Consider the following 26,166-nt stretch of genomic DNA (forward strand, 5'->3'; position numbering starts at 1 on the left):
GAATCTGAAATTTAAAAGCAGTTAAGGTCAGCGTACGGTGTATTTTCAGGGTACTTCCATGCCACTGACCTAGCTGTTATTTAGGTTTTCTGATTGAAAACACACACACAGAAAAAGGAAAAGATTTCTTGGCTGAAAATGCCAAGGAACAAATTCTGGTGGGTGCCGACACCCACACTAAACAATCCCTTTGCGGCAACAAACACAAGAGCAAATAGAGAAACAGGGCCATTCCACCTGTCCTCACAGTCGCCCTAGGAAAGCTCCAGAGAGCAAGGGTTTAACCCTCCCATTTAAAGTTTGGAGCAACGTTCCGGCCCAATACTCAAGCCCTCTCGGGGAATTTCCCCTCTGCTGGCCTGTAGTTAAGAATTTAAGTTAATGGAAGGGGATGAATGGGGAGCTGCTATATCAGTGGGCATTAATTTTCCATCACGCAAGATGAACAAGTTCGAGAGATCCGCTGTACCACACTGTGGTCATAGCAACACTGTTGTATTGTACACTTAAACATTTGCTAGGGTGGCTCTGACATCATGTGTTTTTACTATGATAAAATCAAGAATTTTTAAAGAATTTAAGTCAACTTAATTGGTTTTAGGAATATATATTACTTTTATACGTATAGTTTTATATTTACTTATTATATACCATGTATATATGTGCGTACACACACACGCGCATGCACACACACACACACACACACACACACACTTTTCAACTCTTCAAAACATGTTCTCTTTTGATTCTTTTCCTGATACCTCCAAGGCAGGTAAGACAGCAATTTTAATCTTACCCTACCAGATGAGGAAATGAAAGCAAAGGATAGTTACACTATGTGCAGCAGAAACAGACCTAAAATGTGGGTTTTTTGCCTCTTAAGTTGGGGCTAAAGTGTGGGGCTGTTCACAGCTGTTCTCTCCTGAGTCTTCTTACTTCTGAGCCCACCATCACACCTGACATCAGCATACAATGAATCCATGGAGCTTCTCACCTGGGCAGGACCAACACACTACAGCCCTGAAATGAAGGCAACCCCAGGCTTTGGAGTCCAGCGGGGCTTGGTGCAAATCACCAGCATGAATCCCAGGTCTACAACTCTGGGCAAGTCACTGTACCTCTCTGGTATCCATGTCCTCATCTATAAAATTGAGGTAGTGACATGTGTATCTCATTGGATTGTTCTGAGGATTAAATGAGAGGAAGCAGAGAAAGTACTGAGCACAGTCCCGAAAGCATGGTAAGTAAATCAGTAGTTAAGAATGGCCTAAAAGTTTAACTTTTAGATCAAAACCCATCAGATCAGAACAGGAATTCTACAAAAACCCCTCGGCTCCATACCAGACCATAAAATCCACAGCTCCATGTCTAGGGCCTACAGGTAGTCCAAAAATATGCGATGAAAAAAAGAAAAGGAAGCCTCCATTGCTAGCAGATGCTGATAGTGTTTCTCCCCACAGGCAGAAAAATTAAGAAAACCATTTGGATCCCCAGACAATGTTCTTCTGATGGCCATACTATGCATCCACTAATCAACTGGCATCCGGTTTTTACAGGTCAGTTCGATGAGCTTGATTAATCTTAGTCCCCAGTCTTTGTGCCATTAAAACTAAAATTCAGTCTGTAAGGCCCTAAGCCAGACTCTGCAGAGCCATCAGGAGCCAGAAGGACATCGTCAGTGGGGTAAAGGGCCTCTGGAGGGAAGCTTCCTCCAGACACCAGCTACTTCACTAGCAGGGGTAATGTAACTTCTGAAGAGTCTATGGGAATCGAGACAAAGAAACAAACCAGGGAAAAGACTGGCGACTTTTCAAAAGCATAAGAACCCTCAAATATAAATCAAAACCACAAGGAGATAACACTCATACCCACTAGGATGGCTAGAATCAAAAAGGCAGGTAACACCAGGTGCTGATGAGGATGTGGAGAAATTGGAACCCTCATACACTGCTGGTAGCAATGTAAAATGGTGCGGCCACTTTGGAAAACAGTTTGACAATTCTTCAAATGTTAGCTATATAGTTACCATCTAACTCAGCAATTTCACTCCTAGGTATGAAGCCAAAAGAAATCAGAACCTATTTCCATCAAACACTTGTGCACGAATGTTTACAGCAGCATTATTCCTAAGAGCCCCAAATGAAACCACCCAATGTCCATCAACTAATGAATGGATTGACCAAATGTGGGACATGCAGACAATGGAATATCATCCAGCAGTAAAAAGACAGGAAATACTGATCCACGTTACAGTGTGCAGAAAGGCAGGAAACATTATGCTAACTCAAAGACTAAGCGAAGGAAGAAACTTTGTGTCTGCGGAGCCACAGACAAGGAGCACACGGTATACGAATCCACTTATATGAAAGGTCCAGAGTAGGCTCAACTACACAGACCGACAGATGAGGGATTGCCTAGGACCAGAAGGGGGGAAAGGCAAGTTAGAAGGAGTTGGAGTGGTGGAAGCTCAAAGGAGTGGGACCTCTCTTCATGGTGATAAAAATGTTCTCACGAAACTGATTGTGGTAATACATGCACAATGCTATGAATAACTTAAAAGCCATTGACTTGTACACTTTAAATGCATGAACTGCAGGCTATGTGAATTATATTTTAATAAAGTCATTTTTTAAGACATACTTTTTTTTTTTGCCTGGAAAGCCTACTTTTAAAAATAACCCCCATGGGGCGCCTAGGTGGCTCAGTCGTTAAGCGTCTGCCTTCAGCTCAGGTCGAGGTCCCAGAGTCCTGGGATCGAGCCCCACATCGGGCTCCCTGCTCAGTGGGGAGCCTGCTTCTCGCTCTCCCACTCCCCCTGCTTGTGTTCCCTCTCTCACTGTGTCTCTCTCTGTCAGACAAATAAATTTTTTAAAAATCTTAAAAAAAAAAAAAATAACCCCCATTAGGGGCGCCTAGGTGGCTCAGTCGGTTGAGCATCCGACTCTTGATTTCAGTTCAGGTCTTGATCTCAGGGTTGTGAGTTCCAGTCCCACGCTGGGCTCTGCGCTGGGCACGGAGCCTACTTTAAAAAAAAAATAATAATCCCCATTTATGGGATACCTACTATTCGTCAAACACTATGCCAGGCAACTTACCTATGTCATTTGTTTCTCATAACAATTTTTGAGGTAGGTAGAAGCTACTCCAAAAACAAACAACTCAAATATTCCTCCGGATGCCTTCTATTTAGTGATATGAGTAACCCAAATCATGATGTGGAAAGATGCTGGTAAAGCCCATGCATGAACAAATACAAACTCAAAGGTTCCAACTGTTTAGAGAAAGACAGGAGATGGGGAGGGAAAAAAAATCACCAGCTTCCATTTGGTGGAATTTCATAGACTTCCCTGCCCAGGGAAGGCTGCATGCACTGTGGCAGGTCCCTTCAGAAGAGAAGTAATCATATGTAAAAGCACCCGGTGGTGCTGACGCTGAGTATAACAGCGCCCAGTAGGATGATCACAGGAAGGCAGTATAAACATAGAGGAGATGAGAGCTTTATTCCTTGTTCCCAGACCGGCTGGCTTTTTATATTCTCCCAGAGGGAACAAGTATGCTTGGCAGGGTTACCAAAATAACATATGCACCTTGTAAAATATTTTTCTGAAAATGCAAGAAGTATAAAGAAGAAAGTAGTCATCAGCCATAACCAGCATTGACAGTTGGTGTCGATCACTCGTCAATGGCAAGTACTAAGCAAAATTAAACTGAGTTTGAATTATCCAACAGCTAACGTACAGGACAAGCTCTGGCGACCGAAAGGAGAAGAAATGTGCCATGAAAACTCTGACCCTAGAACTTCAAATACAACTGGAGAAACCGAGCCCATGGAGTCATCCTCTGAAAATAGGCCCACTCAGAGAAGGCAAAAAGCCTGCCAAAATCCCACCGCCAGAGGCGGTCACAAAAAGAGAAGCACCCTCTTCTTAGCCGTCCATCGGAAACCTCGCCACTTCAAGGAGGGCTCCTGAGCTAAGTCTGTTCACCACAAAGCACAAGCAGCGGCATGGAAGGGGGAGGAATGACAAATATGGGGACTTCTCAGGCTCAGGTTTCCAAAGGGTGACCACACTCAAGGTGAAGGGGCCCCATTCACAGTTTTGGGTCCTGGTGTTGTTAGGGACAGAACCCTCTCCACTCATCACATGCCTTGTTCTGGCAGCAGGTGCCAAAGGAGAGGCCACAGACCTGGACAAAGATGTGCTCCTAGTCCTTCATAGCAAACCCACAGAGCCCTCAGCCCAGGATCCAGCAGGCCCTATGCAGCTACCAGCTTGGCCTGAAAACAAGAACCAAAGTTTCAGGGAGCATGGAGGAAGTCCAGGCTGCAGCCAAGACAAATGATCTCCATTTGCAAGGCCTTTGAGACACAGGAGAGCTGCAGAACTTGTCACGGCGGCCCTTCGCCAAGGGACCAAGACATGAACAACTGCTCCTGGGAATGCCGCCCCACAGGCAACCCTAGCAGTTATGTGTGTCCGACCAACAGCCAACCATTTCCCCACCTTCCAGGGTCAGAACCAAAACTCAGGACCACATTTTCAGTCGTATCTTTTTATAATAAGATTTTATACATTTTTGTGGATCCATACCACTTTCCTTCTCCCTCCAATTAAATCAGGGTTGCAGCAAATGCTAAGAAAGGGCATTTCCAGGAGGAGGGGGTGGGGGTGGGGGAGGCTGGAATGAAAAACCAGTAAAACAAAGACACACAAATGATCACTTAAAGAGGCAACGTTGCATAAAGGTTATATGAGCAAATTTCAGAGCAAGATGTAGGTTCAAACTCCAACTGAATCCATTACTAGCCCTGAGCCTTCAGAAATACTGTTTATCTTCCCTACCAGCTGTCGAATAATACCTCTACCTAATGCAGAGTCCAGCATGATACCTGGCACAAAGCAGGTGCTCAGTAAATACTTATTATCACCTTAACAGAAGCTACCAAATCTTCACATAAGATGAAGGGCTTCTGCAATTCAATCTTTCCTTCTGCAACTCTTTAAATGAGCACTCTAGTAATTGCCAGGTGTTTTCCTAGGGAATGGGGGTAAAAAGACTGAGACACTTAGGGAATCCCCTTACCCTTGTGAGCTTAAAGTCCTCTGAGGGCAACAGACGGTCAACAAATGTGCCAATACAGAAATTAAGGTAGGTATTTAGATCTACGAAGGAAAAAAACCATGGCACTGCAAGAAAGAATATGACAGGGGAGGGTGGGGATGGGGTGGGGGTGGGGAGCAAAGCAGGGAGGATCTGGTCAGCTATTAAGTTGTACTTTCTTTGTCACCTAAGTTCTATAGCCAGAGTCTGGGAAATGTTTCAAAAAGGAAAACAAAAGGCTCCTCATTCCCGTCTGAAATTCTGGCAACCCAGTTTCCAAAAGAATTACAAACACCAAAAAGGCATCTGAGAGTATGCTCAGACTGATAACTAAACAAATGCATGTTAACGTGGAGAATTCAATTTTCCACCTGGACAAATAGCTAAGATCAGAAAGAATTTTAACACTTAGTACCGGCCACGGTAAGTCAACAGACATCCTCACCTCTACCAAGGGGGATGGAAATTAGTAGGACCTTGTTGGAGCACAGTTTGACCCTGGGCATCGAAATTATAGGTTAGCATATTCTTTGACCCAGACTTCTAGTAATTTATCCAGAAGAAATAAGAAGATAAGCATTACAAGCATTAAAATACGAACGTGTAAGGACAGTTATTTCAGGACATTTCTAGCCCCGAGACACTGGAAACAATCTACATCTTCATTGGAAAATTACTTCACAAAATATGCTAAATCCACACACACAATACTGCCTAGCTATCAAAAAATAACATACCTCTATCCAAAGATGGGAAAATGTTCAATATGTAAGTAGAGAAAAACCGGTTTGCAGAAGGGTATATATAGATGATCTCTATTTATGTAGGAAAAAATTGTATACGTAACCGTGCATATGCATGCACACGAACACAATACACATCAAAACGTTAACTCCGGTTATCCCTGGAAGGCCCTCTAGCAACTGCTGTATTCTTTGTTGTTGTTGGTTGTTTTTTTGGGTTTTTGTTGTTATTGTTGTTGTTTTTTGAGAGCGGGCGTGTGCATGGACGGGGTGGGTAGGGGGCAGAAAGAAAGAGAGGGAGAGAGAATCTTAAGAGAATCTTAATCTTAAGCCCCAAGGCAGGGCTCAATCTCACGACACTGAGATCATGACCTAAGCCGAAATCCAGAGTCAGACGCCTAACTGACTGAGCCACCCAGGCGCTCCTTGCTATATTCTTTGTACCTCTATGAATTACCTTAGCTGTTTACAATAATCATATATTACTTTGTCTTGCCCCACACAAATGAGATTTCTTTTAGGGGTGGGTAAGGAAACGATATCAGAAAATCAAGCAATAATCTTTTATCACCTCACTACACTATCACCCCATGTCCCTAGGTCAAAAGCAAGTTTTTCAATATGCCAGAGCATGTGCTTGGGTTTTAAAATTTTTTCCTTGCAAATTCTTTTATTCTACACTGTTCCAAAGCAATTAAATAATAGAGTAATTTCAAACTATCCTAGTATGACTAGTGAAAAAACATTTTCAAAACTCCAGGGATGGAAAATAAATGATCTAACTTTTTTTAAAACAAAAATTTTATTTATCTTAGAGAGAGAAGGAGCAGGCAAAGAAAAGAGGGAGAGGGACAAGCAGACCCAGTACTGAGCATGAAGCCTGAAGCAGGGCTTGATCTCATGACCCTGAGATCATGACCTGAGCCGAAACCAAGAGTTGGACACTTAACCAACTGAGCCACCCACGTACCCCATGATCTAACATTTTTTGAGCATATACTGATGTCGCATTCAATGTCACGTTTAATCTTCACAACAACACCATTCGGTAGCTATCAGGGCCCACCCCCTTTCCCAAATGAGAAAACTGAGGCTTTGAAAAATTCATTCATCACTCAAGGTCACCGAGCAGATGAGTGCAAGTCTGATGGAAGACTCTTCTCAGGGACAGCAGCAGTTTTCATGCGGCTGCTACAACTGAGCACCACAAACTGAGAGTTTTAAATAACAGAAATGTATTCTCTCACAGTTCTGGAAGTTAGAAGTTCAAAATCAAGGTGTGGGCAGGCCCAGGCTCCCTCAGAAACCTGTAGGGCAGAATCCCTCCCTGCCTCTTCGAGCTGCTGGTGTTTGCCAACAATCCTTGGAGTTCCTCAGCTTGTAGATACATGCCTCTGAACCCTGCCCCTGCTGTCAGGTGGCCATTGTCTCTTCTGTCTCTTCCTACACGGACTCCAGTCATATGGGAGTTAGAGCTGAGAAGACCCTTTTTCCCAGTCAGGTCACATTGTGTAGTAGTCAGGTTTAGGATTTCAATATATGTTGGAGGAACACATTTCTACCCGTAACATGGACCAAAGACACTCCCTTCCTCTCTACACTCCAGGACACATCCTGCCCACAGCAGCACGGCCCGTTGATGTCATGCCTGTGTCATGGAAGGTTTTATATGAACTTTCCATGACTGTGGAAGGCAAGTCTCCTCTGCCTTCAGGCAAAACTATTCAAGGCACATGAGCTCAGGTCCCGCTATCAGGGCTCTCTGCCTTTTCTGCACACTGGCTCTCAGCAGTTACTGGGGGACTCTCTGAAATTATGTATTCGTCCAGGTCAGGTTCTGCTCTTGAGTTAAAATACACTCAAGAGCTTTGTAAGGTTAAGATCAGCAGAAAGATGCGGAGGAAATATGGTTCACTTTCCCAGAGTCCCCGATTTAGGGTCCAATCGAATGCCTGTGAGAAGAGGGGGAGACATGGTACTAGTTCACTACGTTCCTAGTATAACTCATTGCCTTTGCGATCCGCTTAGATCAGACACCAAAAGCAAATTACCAATATGCCATTTCTTGACTGAATCAATTACTTCTCTTTTTCTTTTTCAATTTCTGGAGCTGTTACAAGAATGTTGCTGAAACCAATAATCAAAAGCCATCCTGTTGACCGATAGTTTTCAGACCAAGGCATTTGGCTCGGCAAACAGGGGGGTGGGGGGGGTGGGGGGGGAGGAATAAAAACCAGAGCAATGACCCTGCATGGGTGAGAACCAGTGTGCCCAATTTATTTCGCATGAGGAGATACACAAGGATTTATGCATGCCTCTCTAAGAATATCTACTCCAGAGCTCTCAAATTTGCTTTCCAATATGCTGCTGAGCATCATACCATTTGGAGGTACATTTGGAACAAGTGAACAACCTCCCAGGCTGTGTTTCTGCCTCAGTGTTGCAGAATTTCAAGCCTATAAAGGTGAGCAGCCTCCCATCTGCCTCCACCTCTCCATCTCTGCGAGCTGACGGATGGCCCAAGGAGACAGCTGGGACTGGGGAGCATTCACAGGCCTCCCACCTGTGCTGCAATCATGCAAAATGTCAGAGGCCCCCAGTGAGTGTCAAGCTGTACCTTCCCATGGCAAGCAGCCCGATGGCCCTCCACAGCTGATGGCAGTGGGAAGCTCTGTTTCCCGGGGCACAAGCGTGAGATGCCCTGTGTCATCTGGCCTTGCCAAGTTCCTCCTATACTCATTTCTCCCACGCCTGCCACCTCCGGCACCTCCTTCCTTCCCTCAGTATCTTGCTCTCATTTCCAAGTCCCGTGGACTTTGAGTAACAACATTGTTTTTAAAAAAAATGGATTAAAAATGATCAAAGTACCTAAAGAGTCACTGTCCAATACGGGAGCCACGAGCCACATGTGACGACTTACAGTTCAATTCATTTAAATTAAATCAAGCTAGAAACCTAGCCACAGAGCCAATGTTCCATGGCCCCACGTGGGGAAGGGTCTGAGGACACCGGACGGGGCAACTACAGAACGCGTCCATGGCTGCAGAGAGTCCTACAGGATAGGAAGAGCAGACCTCCTCCCTTTCTTCTGTCCCCCGTGCCCCCTTCCTGAGGCGAGCCTGCTGTCCAGTCTGCTCTGTATCCTTGCCAGAGTTTTTATATGCCTAAGCAGTGTGCGTGGATGCAAACCTGTATTGTTAAAACCAATGAGAAAAGACCCTAACACTATTTTGCTGCACGCTTTCTTCACCTAAGGACGCTTGGTGATCACAGTGTACGTGTACAAATAGTGCTTCATTCTTGCGGTGGCCTCAGGGCAATCTGCGGTCACCAGGACAACTGTCACCACCCCACCCTTCTAGCCAGGCTCCGTGTTGTCTCCTTGCTCCCTTCCCTCCCCAGAACACTTCCATTCTATCGCAGTGACCATACCCTCGGGCTCTTTTCTGACTCTTGCCCTCACCTTTGGCCTAATAGAAACCTGGCTGCTCCCCGGGAAAGCTGCCTTCCCTACGCTGCCTTCCCTACGCGTTCTCTCTCATCCACATTCACAAAGCCTCCCTTCCTCGTGCTGAATTCCAAACCAGTCCTCCAGCTTTTCCCCTCGACACCCACAGGCACCGTCGGAGCGAACCACCTGCTACAACTCCTTGCGTCAGCCCCCACCTCCTGGCGCCTCTCCTTTAGTGACTGAGGACAGCAGAAACTGCTTCACTGCATTCATCTCCTCCTTGAATCCTGCAAGCATTCCTTCCATCCCAGATGGGGCACCCAGCCACTACCTGGCATGACACACGTCCCTGACCTTTGGTTCGCACCCTACCTCAGCCACCCACTCCCAGCCTACATCCATACCAATAAGAGAACCACCCATGAAATGCTGGATTTTAGCATCTCACTCTCAGATTAGTGTCCCACACCCATGACCGGCTACCTAAGCAAGCAAGATTTCTCACCCTTGAGGACCGTTTGTTAACCTTACCATGGCCATCATGCTAAGTGAAAGAAGTCAGTCACGGAAGAACAAATACTCTCTGATTCTACTTACTTGAGGTACCTAGAGTAATCAATTCAGAGAAACAAAATAGAACGGTGGTTGCAAAGGGCTGGGGGAGAGGGACAAGGGTAGCTGTTCAGTTAGTATAAAGCTTCAGTTTTGCATGAAGAAGTAGTTCTGGGGACTCTGTTCACAACCGTATATGAATAGATTTAATACTTTTGAGCCATACACTTAAAACATTTAAGATGGTAAATTCAATGTTATGTATTTTTTACCACAGCAAAAAAAAAAAAAAAAAAAAAATTGCAAAACAAAACCACTGAGGCTACACTCTGTAGCTGGCTATCTTAACAATTGAGGTGTACAATGCAGTACTCCATGGTGGTGCTAAAAGCATCCTCTCTTCCTCTGGGCATCAAACGCCCTATCCCATGCAGCCAGCACACACAGCATCAGGGCGCAGGGCTGACGAAACTCCCTCTCCTCCTTGTGCTGGCAATTCCGAGCTCAAGATTCTTTCTGAAGCTTAGAGTCGAAGTAGGACAAATTAGAGGAATTAACTAAGGACCAGTTGGGTATTTCCCCATTCATTATTCTCCAGCAACTAACTGAAAGCCAATGGTTTTTCTAGCCATGCCTCTCATAATTCATTCATGCTCATTAATATGCAAACATCAGTTTCTCAGCTGGCAATGATTCCATGAATTTTTAATTTACATGGGATGAGGCAGAGATTAAAACTTTAAACTAAAGCCAACAATACAAAGGACTGTGGAGTGTCGTTTGAATCCCTACGTTTAGACTCTCCAAATGAATTCATTGGCATCTTCATGTGAACTATCATCTGGGAATTATCAAAGCAACTTCTCTGTGAGTTTTTGTCCTTTGGGTATCAATAGAGATATACATTTTTTTTTAATGGTACCTGTTTGGGGATCACTAAAAACAGTGAAACCGAAGACATCTGGTTCACACCCTACCTCAGCGACCCATTCCCAGCCTACATCCATACCAATACGAGAACCATCCGTGAAATGCTGGATCATCAATCTTTTGTCATCAATATTTTAATCTTGGAAAAACTCCAGGCCACGTGACAAATGCTCAAAGAGATCCCAACTCTATAGAAAAGCCACAATAATTTGTAGATTTGTGACTAATATGTAAGAAATTCATTTCAGCATAAAAGAAATCGGATTTTAATAAGCACATTAGAAGAGAGATATTGAGAAACATGGAACTCAATTCCTTCTGGAATTGCAAATCAAATTCTGGATTAGTAATTCAAAAATAAGAAAAGTCAGAGGGAAGAGCTTTGTCTTTTGAGGGCAAGGCCCAAAAGAATTATAATATAAGCCACATGTGTAATTTTAAATATCTAAAAGCCACATTAGAAAAAGGAAACAGAAGTAAAATTAATTATAATAGGTTAACCCAATATATCCAAAATATTTTTTTAAGGTTTTATTTTTAAGTAATCTCTACACCTAACATGGGGCTTGGACTCATGAGACTGAGACAAAGAGTCACATGCTATACTAACTAAGCCAGCCAGGCACCCCATATCCAAAATATTCTTTTGTCAACGTGTAATCAATATCTTTAAAACTATTAATAAAATGTTTACAGTCTTTTTTTTTTTTTTTTTTACTAAGTCTATGGAATGTACTATTTTACACTTACAACACCTCTTAGTTCGGACCAGCTACATGTAAGTGCTAAAATAGCCACCAGTGGCTACCGTTCTGGACAGTGCAACTATAGAACCAAAGATTCTATGTTCTCCTGGCAGGAAAAGGACAATCTGTCTCTAGGTTGTTCTCACTGTATTCCTCAAATAATTAGCCAGCAAAAACTCGGGTTTTTGTATTAGCTATTCCCTTGGCTAGACTAGTATTAATTCAATTTTGATCATTATGATACCATCATTTGAAATTTTACAAAATCCACTTACTGTAATTGTTTTCTTAACTTTTTTCAACCATCAATTGACTCACTTTTAAAACAAATTAACCTTATCCTAAACAATATCATCTGTGATATCACAGATTCGACACTTCATATGTGTTAAAAGAGCTAATGCACGTTAAAATAAATACCTAACACTTCAAAGAAGTTTCTGTGCTCTACCTAAAGCCAACAGTGAAATAAAATTTGTTCTCATTCGTGAATCAGTTACAGCATGTTATAAGTTTATATCATATTCAAAACCTTTCCATTTGGCACGTGCAACCCCAGATCTATTACTGAGTCCCCTAGCACCTAACATTTGTATCTCAACACTTATACATTTTAGGTATGACATGGCATTCCCATCCAGACTACCTTCTGTCTGGGCACCACCAGAAACACAGCAGGGGAGCATTTACTCATTTGTATTCAACTGTCCAAAAGCCACAGAGGTGGGATCAAACTCTTCCCTTAATGACCAGCGGCGGCTCAGTCTCAGGGGAACCCCCTTAATAATTCCTTAATAATTAATAATGATGGAAGCTAAGGTTTCCTGAACTACATGCCGAACACTGCTCTAAGTTATATGTGCATATACTGTTCTAATATATACAACATACATACTACATTACATATTGTGCATATATAATATATATAATAACCCTATGAAGGGGGTGTTGTTTTCCTGCTTTTCCAGATAAGGAAACAGGGCATAGAGCACTGAGCAGCTTCCTATGGGCACAGAGCTAGCAAGTGGTAGAGCTAAGATTCAAAGTCAAGAAATCTGACTCTGGAACCTGTGCTATTATCAGCCTGGAGATTACAAATGGAATAGAGAAGATGGAAGGTGGGAAAGCCATGTTTTATGGTCACAAACTCAAATTCCTCAAAGACAAGATCATCACCTACAGGATGCAGAGACTGGGACAAGCCGCGTCCTCTAATAGAGAGAGGAATGGAAGACAAGCAGTGTAACTTAGAATACCCTCAAGATGTCTTCCAGAAGTTACAGTGGAAAAGTCATCCTAAAGCATGAGAACCCAAGAGAACAAAGATTCCACAAACACAAAAAGAATGAGGGTGGAAGGACGGATGAATTGAAACGTGGACAGATCAATGGACAGAGGGACAGATCAATGGACAGAGGGACAGAAGGAGAGCCAGACAAATGAACACACAGACATTCCCTCCCGACTCGAGCAGAGAACAGGGCGAATTATAAAAGGGCACCCCATCTCTCCGACCATCCCCAAAGGGGCCTGTCATATGGCTGGTATCCCAGCAGGCCCTCTCGAAGGTGATGTGGGTCCTCATTCTCATCCCTGGGACCAAACCTGCAAGGAGAGCTACGCTGACAGCCTAATGATGTGGCCTTCCTTTGCAAGGGTTCCGCAGCCTGGAGGAAGAGAAAAATCCACTTACATGTACTCCCTGTGGGCAGAGTGTACGGCGGCAGCATTGCTGTAACGCCACAGGACAATCGCCGAGGACAGGACGTCGAGGATGGCGTCAAACTAGGAGAAGGAGACACGGCATTAGTGTTTTCCAGCATTAATAAGGCAAGACTGTGAAGACACAAGACACAGAGGCTTGGAATCTGAGCAAGCGACTTCAGAACAAAGAGGCTTCGCATCTTTACGACAGACGCTCCTGCTCATCCTCACGGTGGGTGCTGGGAATCTGGAGCCAAGGCCACTGGACATGCCAGCCTGGTGGAAGGACCACAGCTCCTCCTCACCTCGCGCTGCTCCTCAGGCTGCTCCCACAGCCTGAGAAAGCACACTCTGTGGTGCAGTGGGCTCTGCTCCCTGGGCCCTGGCTCCTAGCATTCTGGAGATAATAGGGGGACTTAACACTGTTCTCACACCTATCTCCCAGCAGGCAAAATCACTGCAGCATTTCCCCCTACATCCCAGGTAAAAGATTCAGGATAAGGATTCTGTGTGTCTGCCTCCCCGTGGGATGGTTCTACTTGAGGTTCAGGGGTGAGAGTGGGGCCACCCAAGGGTTCTGGGAACTCTGTCAACACTTAAAAATTGTATACAAAACTTAATGCTCTTGTTTGAATGAATGAGCGAATGTGTGAGGGACACAGACAGAAGAAAGGGGAGAAAAGAAAGGTGTGTGGGGGTGGGGGTGGGTGGGTGTGCGTGCACATGCGCACGCACCCATTTTTCTGGAGAGACTGTCCATACCTTACAATCTACAACCTGGAAAACATTAAGTTCTCACAGCAAAGGGAAGAAGTAGGTTTGGGAACAGGAACACATGCCCTCAGGTACAGGAAACCCTGAAGCTACAGAGGAGGATGCTGGACCTCTCCAGATGAGTCACTGCACCACAATGCACTTTTGATCTGGAAAACTACAACCACTAGCACTCTCTTAAAGGAATGTGGGGAGATTTCACCCAAGCTTTCAACATGCCTAGGCTGAGACCCGTTTTCTCTGACCCATTTTCTGAGACCCCTTTTCTCTGACCATTTCTCATCAGGAAGCAGGTCTGGGAGTCAGGTTACCCCTAATGGGACCGGAGACTGACTTGTCTAGTGCCGGCAGCCCCATTCCTAACCCCCAACACCTCTGCCTGCACCAGCAAATGTGTCTTCACTCCAGTGTGTGCCCACTTTCACATCTACAACCTTGAGAGGGAAAACCAGGCTGAAACCCCTCAAATATCTTCTAAACCAGGGGTGGAAAATGAGGTCCCCCTAATGTGTTCCGGAGACCTATAGAGCATCATCGTTCTCAAGTAAATCGCTGTTTACTTCCATGAAACTGTAATTTTGTTATGGAAGCTATTGCCATAAAAGGTTTGTTTGTCATGCTAAGCTCTTGTCTGCTAACCACCCTCTGAACAGCGGGCCCAGGGCGAGATTCATGGGCTCAGGAAAAACGTGCAAAACTTCATAAAAGTACATTTCAGGTTACTTACTGCAAACCCAAAAGCAGAGGCGCTGTACCTCATAACGGAGACAGCTAAAAAGAAAGAAAATATTATTCAGAATATTTTAAGACCTCATGGATATTTTCTCTCATTTCTGAGTATATTAGTATAATTGATAGGGCCTTTTAAACATCCCTGGAAAAGTTCCCAGAGAATTAAGTTAAAAATTAACTGTACTTGTAACACCTATGAACCAAAACAGGTAAAGAGTGAAGTGAAAAGGTTGCAGACTCCACCGGCAACAGCATCCCTCCCCACCACATCCTCAAGCACCACAGGGCCGGCTTCAGAATGAAAATGCCCAAGCACTTGTCAATCACATGGCTGCTAAGACTTTAAGAATTCAGCAACAGGGAACAGAGAGCTGGGAATCACATGAAACTATCAGAGCAAAAGTGTGACCATCCACACTGTTCCCATCATAAGGTAATTAGTGGTGGTATCTACACGCACACGCCATTGCTAACACGGTTGAGAGAAATCTCTTGCCCATCAGAGCTGAAAATCCAGTGTAGGCCTCAAGGAAACTCTTTAGAAAAAACAACAGCAAACGATCTTAACCAAGAGATGTCTACAAATATAGATTGAACAGTTATAATTAAAACGTTTCTCCATATTCAAAAATCTATCTACCTTTTGTGGGGGGAGTTAACTGAGCAGCGCATATGCCTAATTCTGTGATCTGTTCTGTGCCAAAGCAATGTCCAGTTTCAAAGACTGTTCTCAGCTTGACTTAATAAAGGCAGATCTCCAAACAAAAGCCATATCATCAAGCATATGTCCACCCTCCAACAAAGAATGAAACCCTACCCAATGGGTCAGCAAAGCTTTGAAGCGGATTGTCCCAGGCACAGGTATGACCAGCAGCTGACTCGTGAAGTAAGTGAGGTATGGGTGTGGGGCACAGAGGGCAATATCCATTTGGACCCCCCACTCAGCTCACCCCATGTCCCTTCTCTGGAACCCAGTCTCTGTCCTATCCATTAACGTCCACAAATGGGCCCTGGACAGCCATGTTGTGCTTTGTACCCCTGCCCCCAGCCATAACAGGGTCATGTGACTCAATGTGAACAAAGCATATTTCATTTTCTGTGAATAAGGAATTGAGACCAAGAGTCTAGTTGGTCAATTAAAGTTGTTAGAAGTGAAACCTGTGAACACGGAAGTGGAGTTGGCCATCGCCTGCTATACACACTGAGGAGCAGAGACAAGCATGGGGTAAACACAACTCTCGGGCAAGGGAGCCACTAGCTTCTTAACGTTTCTAAGCCCTTCCTGGGAGCCAGACACATTCCAGTCCTCAGGCTGTGTAAGGCAAATGCAACTCATTAAATTCCTGACCATCTCTGGTTCTTACAAAAAGCTGTCCCAGTTAATCCCTGCTGTTGCTCTTATGGGCAGGGGGAGGGAGATGGGCAGAGCCAGCTGTATGCGGTGACAGGCTGTAGCTTTCATGGGCACCACGGCCGTGGTGGCGCAAAGGGGCCCTGGATCCTCCCAAAGAACTCAACTCACAGGCCATGCAGACATGGGCAAAAAAGGCAGGAGGTCCTCCAAGGGGTTGCCCTGAGCACCAAGATAAACTAGAGGATGCTGGGCCTGACTTTGCACTCAGGACTCAGTAACTCATTACGTAAGCTTCATAAAATTTTACAGAAACAAATGTTGGATTTGTTTTGTTTTGTATTTACATTACAGCCTGTTTTTACAGTATCTTAGTTGTGTGCCTTTTGCGGGTTCCTTCTTTATCAGCAGTGGAAACTTTTTAACTCCTACTAACATCCTGCACAGATCCTCACTATATACAGCAGATAACAAAGAGCAGCCCGTGCCAGAGCTCTGGCACTGTCTCTCCCCACCCCGTCCGGCCTGGGCACCATGGAAGGGAGAGCACAACGGAGCAAGCGCTCCACCCGCCAACCCAGAAGGCCACCTGCTTTCCAAGAGGTAAACCGTTTCTTTAAAAAGCTTTAATCAAAAAATCAAAAAATAAAATAAAATAGTTTGACTCAGTTATTTGGTAATATCAGACAGTTGCGCAGTGGACTAGAGATCTCAGAGAGGTGTACACCCAGTTGATTATATGGAGAAACACAAGGAACTTTATCTTAGAGACTCTGGAATCCAACAAAGGAGATGGCCATTGGTAGTGGATTTCCCTGACTCAAATGGAGTCAGTGTCCATGATTTCAAACCCTCTCAGAATTATACAGAAAGTTCTGATTGTGTGAGTGATTCCAGCCTGCCCAGTGGATCAATAGCTTAGAGTACAAGTGGAATATTAGTATTGTTCTATCCCCTCCCCCCAAGCACCAAGGAAAATGTGAGGAAGAGGGCTCCAGTTTAACCCAGAGTCCTTCACAGAAGGGAAGGACTAACATGTATCATTTACTTATAAATTGCCTCTATCCAATCTCCTTGATAAGATGGGGAAGGAAGAAAATGCCAAAAATTGCATGGGGAATCCAGGGTACGCCGAAGGGCCCTTGACGAGGCCTTGGCTCAGACAGCTTCTCATTGCGAGCAGTTTCCACATGGAGAACACAGGCCTGGGCCAGGATGACCCACCAAGGGAGGGATTACAAGGCAGGTACTCCTGGAGCCACGGACATACTTGGCTGAGGGTAGCTGAAAGCCACCAGAGATCCAACAAAAGTCTAGCAGTGCCTTTAAGGCAGGTGCACATCCCACAGTAGATGACAGATAAGGACCCTTTCGACATCGGAATCATGCTGCCAGCCAGCAAGGTGCACGGAGACTGGCAGGGGGGCAGCTGCGAAGCCGAGCTCTCTTGCCAAGACTGCTCTGGGTCAAGGCCGGGGCCACAGAGCTGCAGGAAATGAAGCCACTGCGACTGTCAGCTGGCGGTGCGGGGCCTGTACGACAAACGCCACCGCTCCTCTGGAATGGAGTGCCCGACTGTCAGAAGCCTCCAAATTCATCCGGAGAGCATAGCTAGGGAAATTTTCAAGAACTCTCCAGCTCCTCCCATTTAGAACCTGTCTCTACCACTCGTATTTTAAACACGTACTCTGGCAGCCAGTGGCCACCAAGAGCCCAGGAGGCATGCAATTACAGGCCATCAGAGCCTCATTCCCCAGGGAGCTGAGGCCAGGGGTTTCCCCTCCTCACGGCTCTCTCCCTTTCCACAGTGAGAGTGGCAGCAGACTGCCACCTGATGAGGCTGGCCTCACACATCCAAAAATGCATGCTTTGGCTATGGGACTGGGCGCCTTCATTTTCTGTGCTTTTTTCCTTCCCTGCTAGGGCACAGAGTCCCTAAAATGTTCCTAAGTAAAATGAAGATCCGCAGTTTGGGGGCCTTCCCGGCATCCATCCCCCATTTAGAGAAGAGTACCCTGAGTCTCCTCTGGAGAGAGCTACCTCCCCTGCCCTCAGAGGTTGTGGTTTGGGTGGGATGACATCATCACCCCCACTCTCCTATATACTTGTCCTACAGCCAGAGTTAAAGATTCAAGGGTGCCACAATTCAACGTGAGCCAGCGACAATCTGTCCTGAGTTTTTGCTAAAAATACTGGGAAGGGGATGTCTTTCTAAGACGGGACTGTACAGTTGGTAGCATGAAAACAGGAGCTACAAAACACAATTTTGCCTTAAATGGGGAGAAGCTGCCTCCCATGAAGCCAACACAGAGGAAAGCATGGATGAAGGATAAGAGACACAAATCAGACCCCTGATAACATGGACTGAACCTCTGGAATCAGCCCTACCTGCAGTCTACCCCTGTAGTTTTCAAATACATCAGCCAAGAATTTCCTTTAATTTGCTCAAGCCAGTTTGAGTTCATATCACTTGCAGCCATGAGTCTTAATACAATTTACCTTATCCAGTAACCCCATGTTCCAAAAATCTTCTTTCAGTGCTTAAGAAATGGAAAAACACTTTATACACAAAAAGTTCACCATAGGTTTATGTAATTTAAAATAGCAAAACACTGGGTTCCATTTCCATGTCCAGCAGTAGGGCAATGATTAAAGTCCAGTCTATTAAAAAAATAAGCTATGTGTAAGGTATTTCAAAGTGTTGACCAAAAGTACACTTAGTCAGTGCTTGTGTGAGCTCATGAGTTAGAATAATGATAGTGATAATAAACACACAGGGGGTATGATTAGCGCCATCAGCACTGGGTGCCATGGAAAAGGACGGGACTAGGTCAGGAGGCATTCTGGCTAGCACAGGTGCAAACTTAATGGGGAGGTCAGTGGAGGTTTCACTGAGTAGGTGACATGTGAGCAAAGGCCCGGAGGAGGTGAGGGAGTGAGCCATGCAATCACCTGGAGGAAGAACCTTCCAGATCATGGGAATGGTCAGTGCAAAGGCCCTGAGGTGGAACTTCTGGTATGTGTGAAACCATTTTGCCTGAAGCAAAAAGGAGCAAGAGGAAAGTTATGTGACATAATAGATTTCCTTGCTGCTTGAGCAAAAAAAATGAAGTAGAAAAGGGCAAGATCCAAGATAAAACGTGATATAACTAGCTTTACAGTACAACCATGTTTTTAAAATGCACTGTAAACAACTAGAAGAAAAAAAAAGCAACTCAAATGGTAATAGTAGTCAATCTGTGGTGGGTAGGGATATCTGAGTGGATTTCTTTCCTTTCTAGTTTGTTTCCTTTTCTTTCTTTTTTTTTTTTGTATTTTCCACATTTTCTACAACCACCATACATGATCATTCAAACCAGAAAAAAGAAATCCATTTTATTTGGGGGAAAAAAGAATTAGCCAACTCCTAACAACATAGCCAAAGATCTCAAACAGAAGAGCAGAAAGCAGATTTATGCCTCACATCGGGGAGTAGGCTGCAATGTTTCTGGCTAACAGGAGCACATACTATCATCCACATCTTTATTATGGCTCAGTTTCTGAAATCCATGTCTCTGAGCGAGATCACCTACACAAGCAGGTCGCTAATGCCACGGAAGCGCAGTGGAGGGCCAGGCAAGCCAGGGTGTGGCACATAAGCAAAATGTCCCTCTCTGCGTAAGGGACCTCCCGCCTCCCAGGTTTTTGCTTGTCCTACACTCTACTTTCATTTATGTGTCAAGGGAGTAATAACAGCTACACTCCCAGAAGCACACACACAACACAAGTCTTAAATAAATATTTATACGGGTCCAGTTTAAGACCAGACCTTCTTTTACTAAGTCACACTCAGGCCAGAAAGCCCATCAGCTGGAAACTCAAATTCAAACAGAAAGACAGCTGGAAGATGGAGTGGACCCAGGCAACCCATTGTCAGGACAAAGCCGAATGCAAATCACGCAGCTGAATAAGCAGCAAGCTTTGAGGGAGGGTTGGGGAGGTTCGAAGGGCCTTGGAAAACGCACAGAGAGGGAGAGTGCCAGCAAGGCGACCGAGCGAGCACCCTCAACAACGTTAAACAAAGAATGCCATTTCAATTGCAGGAGAGATTTACAGCAACAATGAGGTCCCATCTGTCATTCTCTCCTAAGTAAGGCAATAATTATCTTGAGCTTTAGCACTCTTTAGCAATACCCCAGGCCCCGTAACACCTCCGAGTTGCTAAATTATGTGGCCAGTAAAGCTCCGTTAATAAATCAATCCCACTTTAATTAGACCACCTCTGTCAGTCAGGCGCCTGGCAACCGCCTCGCCCACAGCCGGGTAACTAACCTAACTTGAGAGGCCTTTCCATCACCACCTTCATCACGTTTACGGCAGCCTAGACAGAAGAGGTGGAGCTAAGAGGGGTCAAAATTAATTGGTTTATGTTCAACTCACTTCCACAGAACATCTGGTAACTTCCAGACTCTCCCCAACTCAAACAAATTATACTTCAATAACCTGTGATAGGATGCTGAATTCAGTCACCACTGCAGGAAAAGAGGGAGAAGCAGTTTGAAAAACAAATCGAAATGGCTTCACCCATTCATTAGACTCCTCATCCTCCGCTACAGCCTAGTGACTTGACTTTGCATTTTATTGGTCTAGACCAGAATTTGCAAAAGGATAAAATTTCAAAGTTTTTGTTTGACCTACACAGTACTATTCTAATATCAGAATTGGCTACCACTATTTTTAAATCACGAGACTTCACAAATTAAAACAAGGAAGTACACCCGGCTGTTTGATGTCTCTGGAAAACCCGAGACTTGCTGGCATGGAGCTGTTCCTTTCTCCAGCAGTGCCAGTGCTGCGTCTGGTTGGGGCATGCACCATTGGCCACCTGTCTCCCCTGCCGCATCAGGCCCAGCTGGCCTCCCTCACCTTCTGGCCACCTCTGGTCTCTAGCTGGCCCAGTAAGCTTCAGTTTGGGACTTTAGATGCAGCCCATGAGCAGCGTAAGGGAAAGGACAATAGCTTCATCTCCGTATCTGCAGTTCTCAGCAAAATGCCTGCCCAACAGTCATTGTGCTGCGTGGACGGTAGCCTCCAATGTTTCCTACTCTAAGGTCTGGCTCTCGGCAAATTACAATTAGCTGTACCACGGGCCAGGTTCTCAAAGCCTGTATCATTCTTGGAGAGTTTCTGCAGGGCCAAGAACCATTATTTAGTCCCAGGGAGGCTATAGACATTGCCCACCCACCCTCCAGGGCTCTGCCAGCCTACAGGGAAGCAAACCCTTGCCAAGACCCCAGCCCTGGCTACCTAAATTTTATGAATGTTTATGGACTATCTTCAGTCAAGTAAACGATTTCCCCTCACTCATTGGTCCATTGACTCTAAAGAGTCTCACTGGCCAGAATTAATAGTAGGAGCATGGTTCTTTACATATTTTCCATCACATGAAATTTTACTCCTCCCCGTGCTATATGGTTCCCTGTGATGCCAGCACAGCACTCAGGAAAGTAGTCTATTGCCTGTGGGCAACAGGTGTGGCTGGGCATCCTCAGACTACAGTCCACTCCTGTCCTACAACCCACCCTGTCCAGACCAACATGAGCAGCCTGAGCTCACCAATCATTCTTTCACTCAACAAATGTTTATTGGGCATCGACTACATGCCACATACAATTGTGTTGAGCTGGGGATACCATGGTTACTTGCTTAACGATTTGATGAAATATGCCTCTGAAAGCCCTAACTATCCCTTAATCACAGAACACTATTTCTGTCTAGTAAATAAAGCATTCATTTAATAGAAAACAGAGATGGGGCAAATTTTTATAACACAGAACCCTCACAGTTTGTCTTCTCTAGCCTTCTGTTCTGAGAGTGATTGCTGGGAATTATAAGCCTGAATGCTCACTCTCAGCTCATTCTTTCTAACTTGGCTCAGCACCTCTCCTCTGCCACCCCAAAACCCCATCCCTACTGCCCTCACCTTGTACCACCCAGAAATGATCCTTGTCTTCCCCAACCAGCTTATAAAAACCTTAAGTCAGGGGTTACATTGTATTCAACTCTCTAACCCCAGGGCCTGTGAAAGCACCAGCACATAGTCGGTGCTCAATAATTTCTTATTGAGCAATAAATGCTTGAGCAATCTCTAAACCTAATAGTAGTATCCGGTTTTTATTTAACATGTAATGAATAATTCATGCCAGAATCAAAAGCTAATGCTCTGGGTAATGAGAGCTGGCAATGGTGTGAATGTTGCCACCTAAGGTCATCCTTTGTCAGGTCACTAAGACAGCCCTTCATCTGACACCACTGACACCATACCACACAATGGACCTCATTGGCTTAAAGAGTTGCTAAAGGAACTTTTTAAAAAGCAGAACACATCAAGAGGAAAAGGAATACAATGACTAAGACTTCAAAGACTTGGCTTAAAGAAATGGTGCTGGATAAATATTTACTCAGTGGAGCTGAATCAAAGTCATTAGAAGACCATCAGCATTATTACTTGGAGAATAAAAGCCAAACATGGAGGAATAAAGACCCTTTCTCCCCTCCCTTCCTACGGCTCTCCTCTATAAAATCCACCAAAGCAATGAGAAGCATGGGCCACTAGTGAAAGAATATAATGCTCAAAGAAACCAGCAAATGGTCAACCTCAAACCCCCAATTAAAGAAAATTTACAAATACATTAAAATTTATCTTACACTGAGGAAGATGTTGAGAGCTGATAACATACCTGCATCAAATCTTAAGCAGAGCTCAGAGTGCTCCACAATTTGATGCTACTATCATCAAGAGCCCAAACAATTACCCTTATAGGCATAACAAGTTTGGGAGTAGCAGCATCCGCTCCTGAACCCTTTCCTCAGAATCCATATACCAGAGAGCAAGGAAGGTGAAACCAAAGAAGTGCTCAGACAGCCACAGGTGTAAGAATCAGGCGGCTGGAAAAGCAATGGCATTTTCAACAAGAAGAGCAGAGGTTGCCCAGTCAACCATGCAGTCTTCTCTCACTCACAAGGAGGTGAGATGATCGCTGAGGTAGGCTATCAAGATCAGAGGTGAAGCACCCTGAGGAAATATACTCAAATCAAAGCCGCATGCTGGCGTTGGTGGTATAGTGGTGAGCATAGCTGCCTTCCAAAGCCGCATGCTGCTCCTTTCTGGCCCCCAGGTCTCCATAAAGCCCTGATTTTTGAATAGTGAGGTACTGGCAAACTGGCAGACAGAACCAGGGAACCAAAGAGAATTAAGATGTGCATTCAGCAAACGTAAGGCTACCAGGCACTAAGTCATTACCCAAGTACCAGTTATTTCCAGAGTAGCCACCAACAGTGAGAAAATGCAATTTTAACAAGATACCATTTTGAACAGAAAAGATCAAATACCTAGAAATAAACAAATGAAAAATGTGTAAGACCTTTACCTAGAAAAATAATAAAATGGTATTGAGAGAAATTAAAAAAGACTAAACATATGGAGGGATATACAATGTTCATGGGTGACAAGACTTGATATTAGCAACCAAAATTCTAGCAGGTTTTTTGTGAAAGATTAAGATTATTCTCGAGTTTAAGTGGAATGTGAAGAGTCAAGAGTAGCTAAGATAATACTAAACAACAACCAAAAAACCCTGGAAGACAGTCACCACCAGATACCAAGATTTATTTCAAAGTTTCAGTAACTGAGACAGAATAGTACTGGCCTCAGGATGAACAAAAAGACCACACAACAAAATCAAATCCACACATAGATGGTCACTTGATTTATAACAAAGGCACTCCTGAAGAACACTGGGGAAAAGAAAGGTCTTTCAATAAATGGTACTGGGACACTGAGTCTACCTCACACCATACACACACACACACACACACACACACACACACACACACACACAAAAACAGCTGGGGATGAGCTATAGGTATATATGATAAGTACAAAATAATCCAGTAGATATCTGAAATATAATATGGGAGAATATCTTCATAATCTTGGGGAAAGAAAAAGATTTCTTAAATAGGACATAAAAGCATAAATCATAAAGGGAAAGATCAGTAAATTAAACTACATTAAAAGACCCCACTGAAAGAGCAAAACAGCAAGCCAGGGAGAGGAAGAAGTTATTTACAATACTAATAACTACCAGTGGACTGTATCCAGAATATATAAAGAAGTCTTCCAAATCAATAAGAGGAAAACACCCAAAAGGAATATGGGCAAAGAGTTAACAAGCTTCTTCTTGTGAAAAATGATACACAAATGACCAAGAAACATATGAAAATATGCTCAACTTCATTAACAACCAGAGAAAATAAAATTAAAATCACAAAGAGATACCACCATACAAGAAAAAAGCCTGACCATTTCAAATGTTAGCACAGATGTATTCCAACTGGAACTCTTAAAAACTGCTAGTGGAAGTGTAAATTGGTAGGAACGCTTTAGAAAACTGGTTGCCAATATCTGTAAAAGAATATCATACTCTATACCCCAGCCATTCCACCCCTAGATATATACCCCCAAGAAATGCATACATAAGGATATGAGAAGACGCTTATAAAACCATCCAGAGCAGCATAATTCAGACATGTTTCATAACTGTCACAACTGGAAACAATCAAAATGTTCAACAGTTGCATGGGTAAATTGGTGGTATCTTCATCCAATGGAATTCCATACAACAGTGACAATAAATAATTTATAGCTACTTGTAATTACATGTATGAATTCCAACAAATAATGATAAAGGGAAAGGAAGGAAAACGAAGCATTCACTGAACAGATGATCTGTTTATGATTCTGTCTGTATAACATTTGAAAACAGACCAAGCAATGCAGGGTGGTAGAATTCAGGATATGCTTACCTCTGGAGAAGGGAGGAGTGACTGGGAGGGGACAGGAGAAGGGCTTCTCAAGTGAAAAGGTGAGTGAGTATGAGTGGTGGTTACATATGTATGTTCATTTTGTGAAAATTCATCAAACTAAAATTTTGATCTGTGCATTCTTCTGGATGTCTATTATACTTTAATTTTTTTAAAAAAGAATACTTACAAATCAGCATTTTTTAAAAAAAGAATCCCAAGAGCCTAAAATATAAGAAAAGATATGAACTAGCAATTTCAGAAAAAGAATCTAAAACAGCCAAGAGGGCAAAATTTGATAAAAGAAAACTTCAGGAGCACCTGGGTGGCTCAGTCACTTGAGCGTCTGGCTCTTGGTTTCAGCTCAGGCCATGATCTCAGGGTTGTGAGACTGAGCCCTGTGTCAGGATCTGTGCTCAGCAGGGAGCCTGCTTGAAGATTCTCTCCCCCGCCCCTCCTCCCCTCTAAAATAAATAAATCTTTTTTAAAACGAAAAAGAAAACATAATTTCTATTTCACCTATCAGAATGGCAAAATAAAAGAACTTTTTATATGCCAAGTGTTGGTGAGGGTTAGTGAGGGGATACAAATCCTCTCATTCGGTGCCAACGGGAAAACCTCTTCAATGGTAAACTTGGAAATGTTTAACAAAATGTAAGACATACAACTATTGAACCCAGCAGTTCTACTTTGAGAAACATATTCTATATTTGTACTGGCACAGGGGCAGAAAAAATACATACAAGAGAGTTTATTACAGATGTGTAACAGCGAAACATTAACCATGTAGACATCCATTCATAGGGAGTCATTTAATGAAGTTATCGTACATTCATTCTATGGAATGATACCATTAAATTCTTTTTTTTTTTTTAAGATTTTATTTATTTGACAGAGAGAGACACGGCGAGAGAGGGAACACAAGCAGGGGGAGTAGGAGAGGGGGAAGCAGGCTTCCCGTGGAGCACGGAGCCCAATGCAGGGCTCGATCCCAGGACCCTGGGATCATGACCTGAGCCGAAGGCAGATGCTTAACGGCTGAGACACCCAGGCGCCCCGATACCATTAAATTCTTGAAAAGATTTGTCATGATGCAAAATGTAATGAGTGACTAAAGCAAGACAGGGGACAGAATGATTATTAAAGCTTGCGTGTGTGTGTGTATAGAAATAAATACACACATATGCAGACAGAATGTCAGGAAAGTTATGCAACCTGTGGATGATGATCACCTCA

General features: G+C 44.0%; 1 protein-coding gene across 1 annotated transcript in view; it reads right to left on the minus strand.

Annotated features, from left to right (window-relative positions):
• Positions 1 to 26,166, minus strand: part of TMEM163 (transmembrane protein 163) — a 215,280-nt gene that overhangs the window by 67,339 nt on the left and 121,775 nt on the right. The window contains exons 3-4 of the mRNA XM_027588895.2: positions 14,731 to 14,774; positions 13,219 to 13,310 (exon numbers count right to left, since the gene is read on the minus strand). Of these exons, the coding sequence (XP_027444696.1) occupies positions 13,219 to 13,310; positions 14,731 to 14,774 (136 nt within the window). The remainder of the gene's footprint in view (positions 1 to 13,218; positions 13,311 to 14,730; positions 14,775 to 26,166) is intronic.

The sequence above is a fragment of the Zalophus californianus genome, chromosome 3, assembly GCF_009762305.2.
Source record: "Zalophus californianus isolate mZalCal1 chromosome 3, mZalCal1.pri.v2, whole genome shotgun sequence".
Taxonomy (NCBI): Eukaryota; Metazoa; Chordata; class Mammalia; order Carnivora; family Otariidae; genus Zalophus; species Zalophus californianus.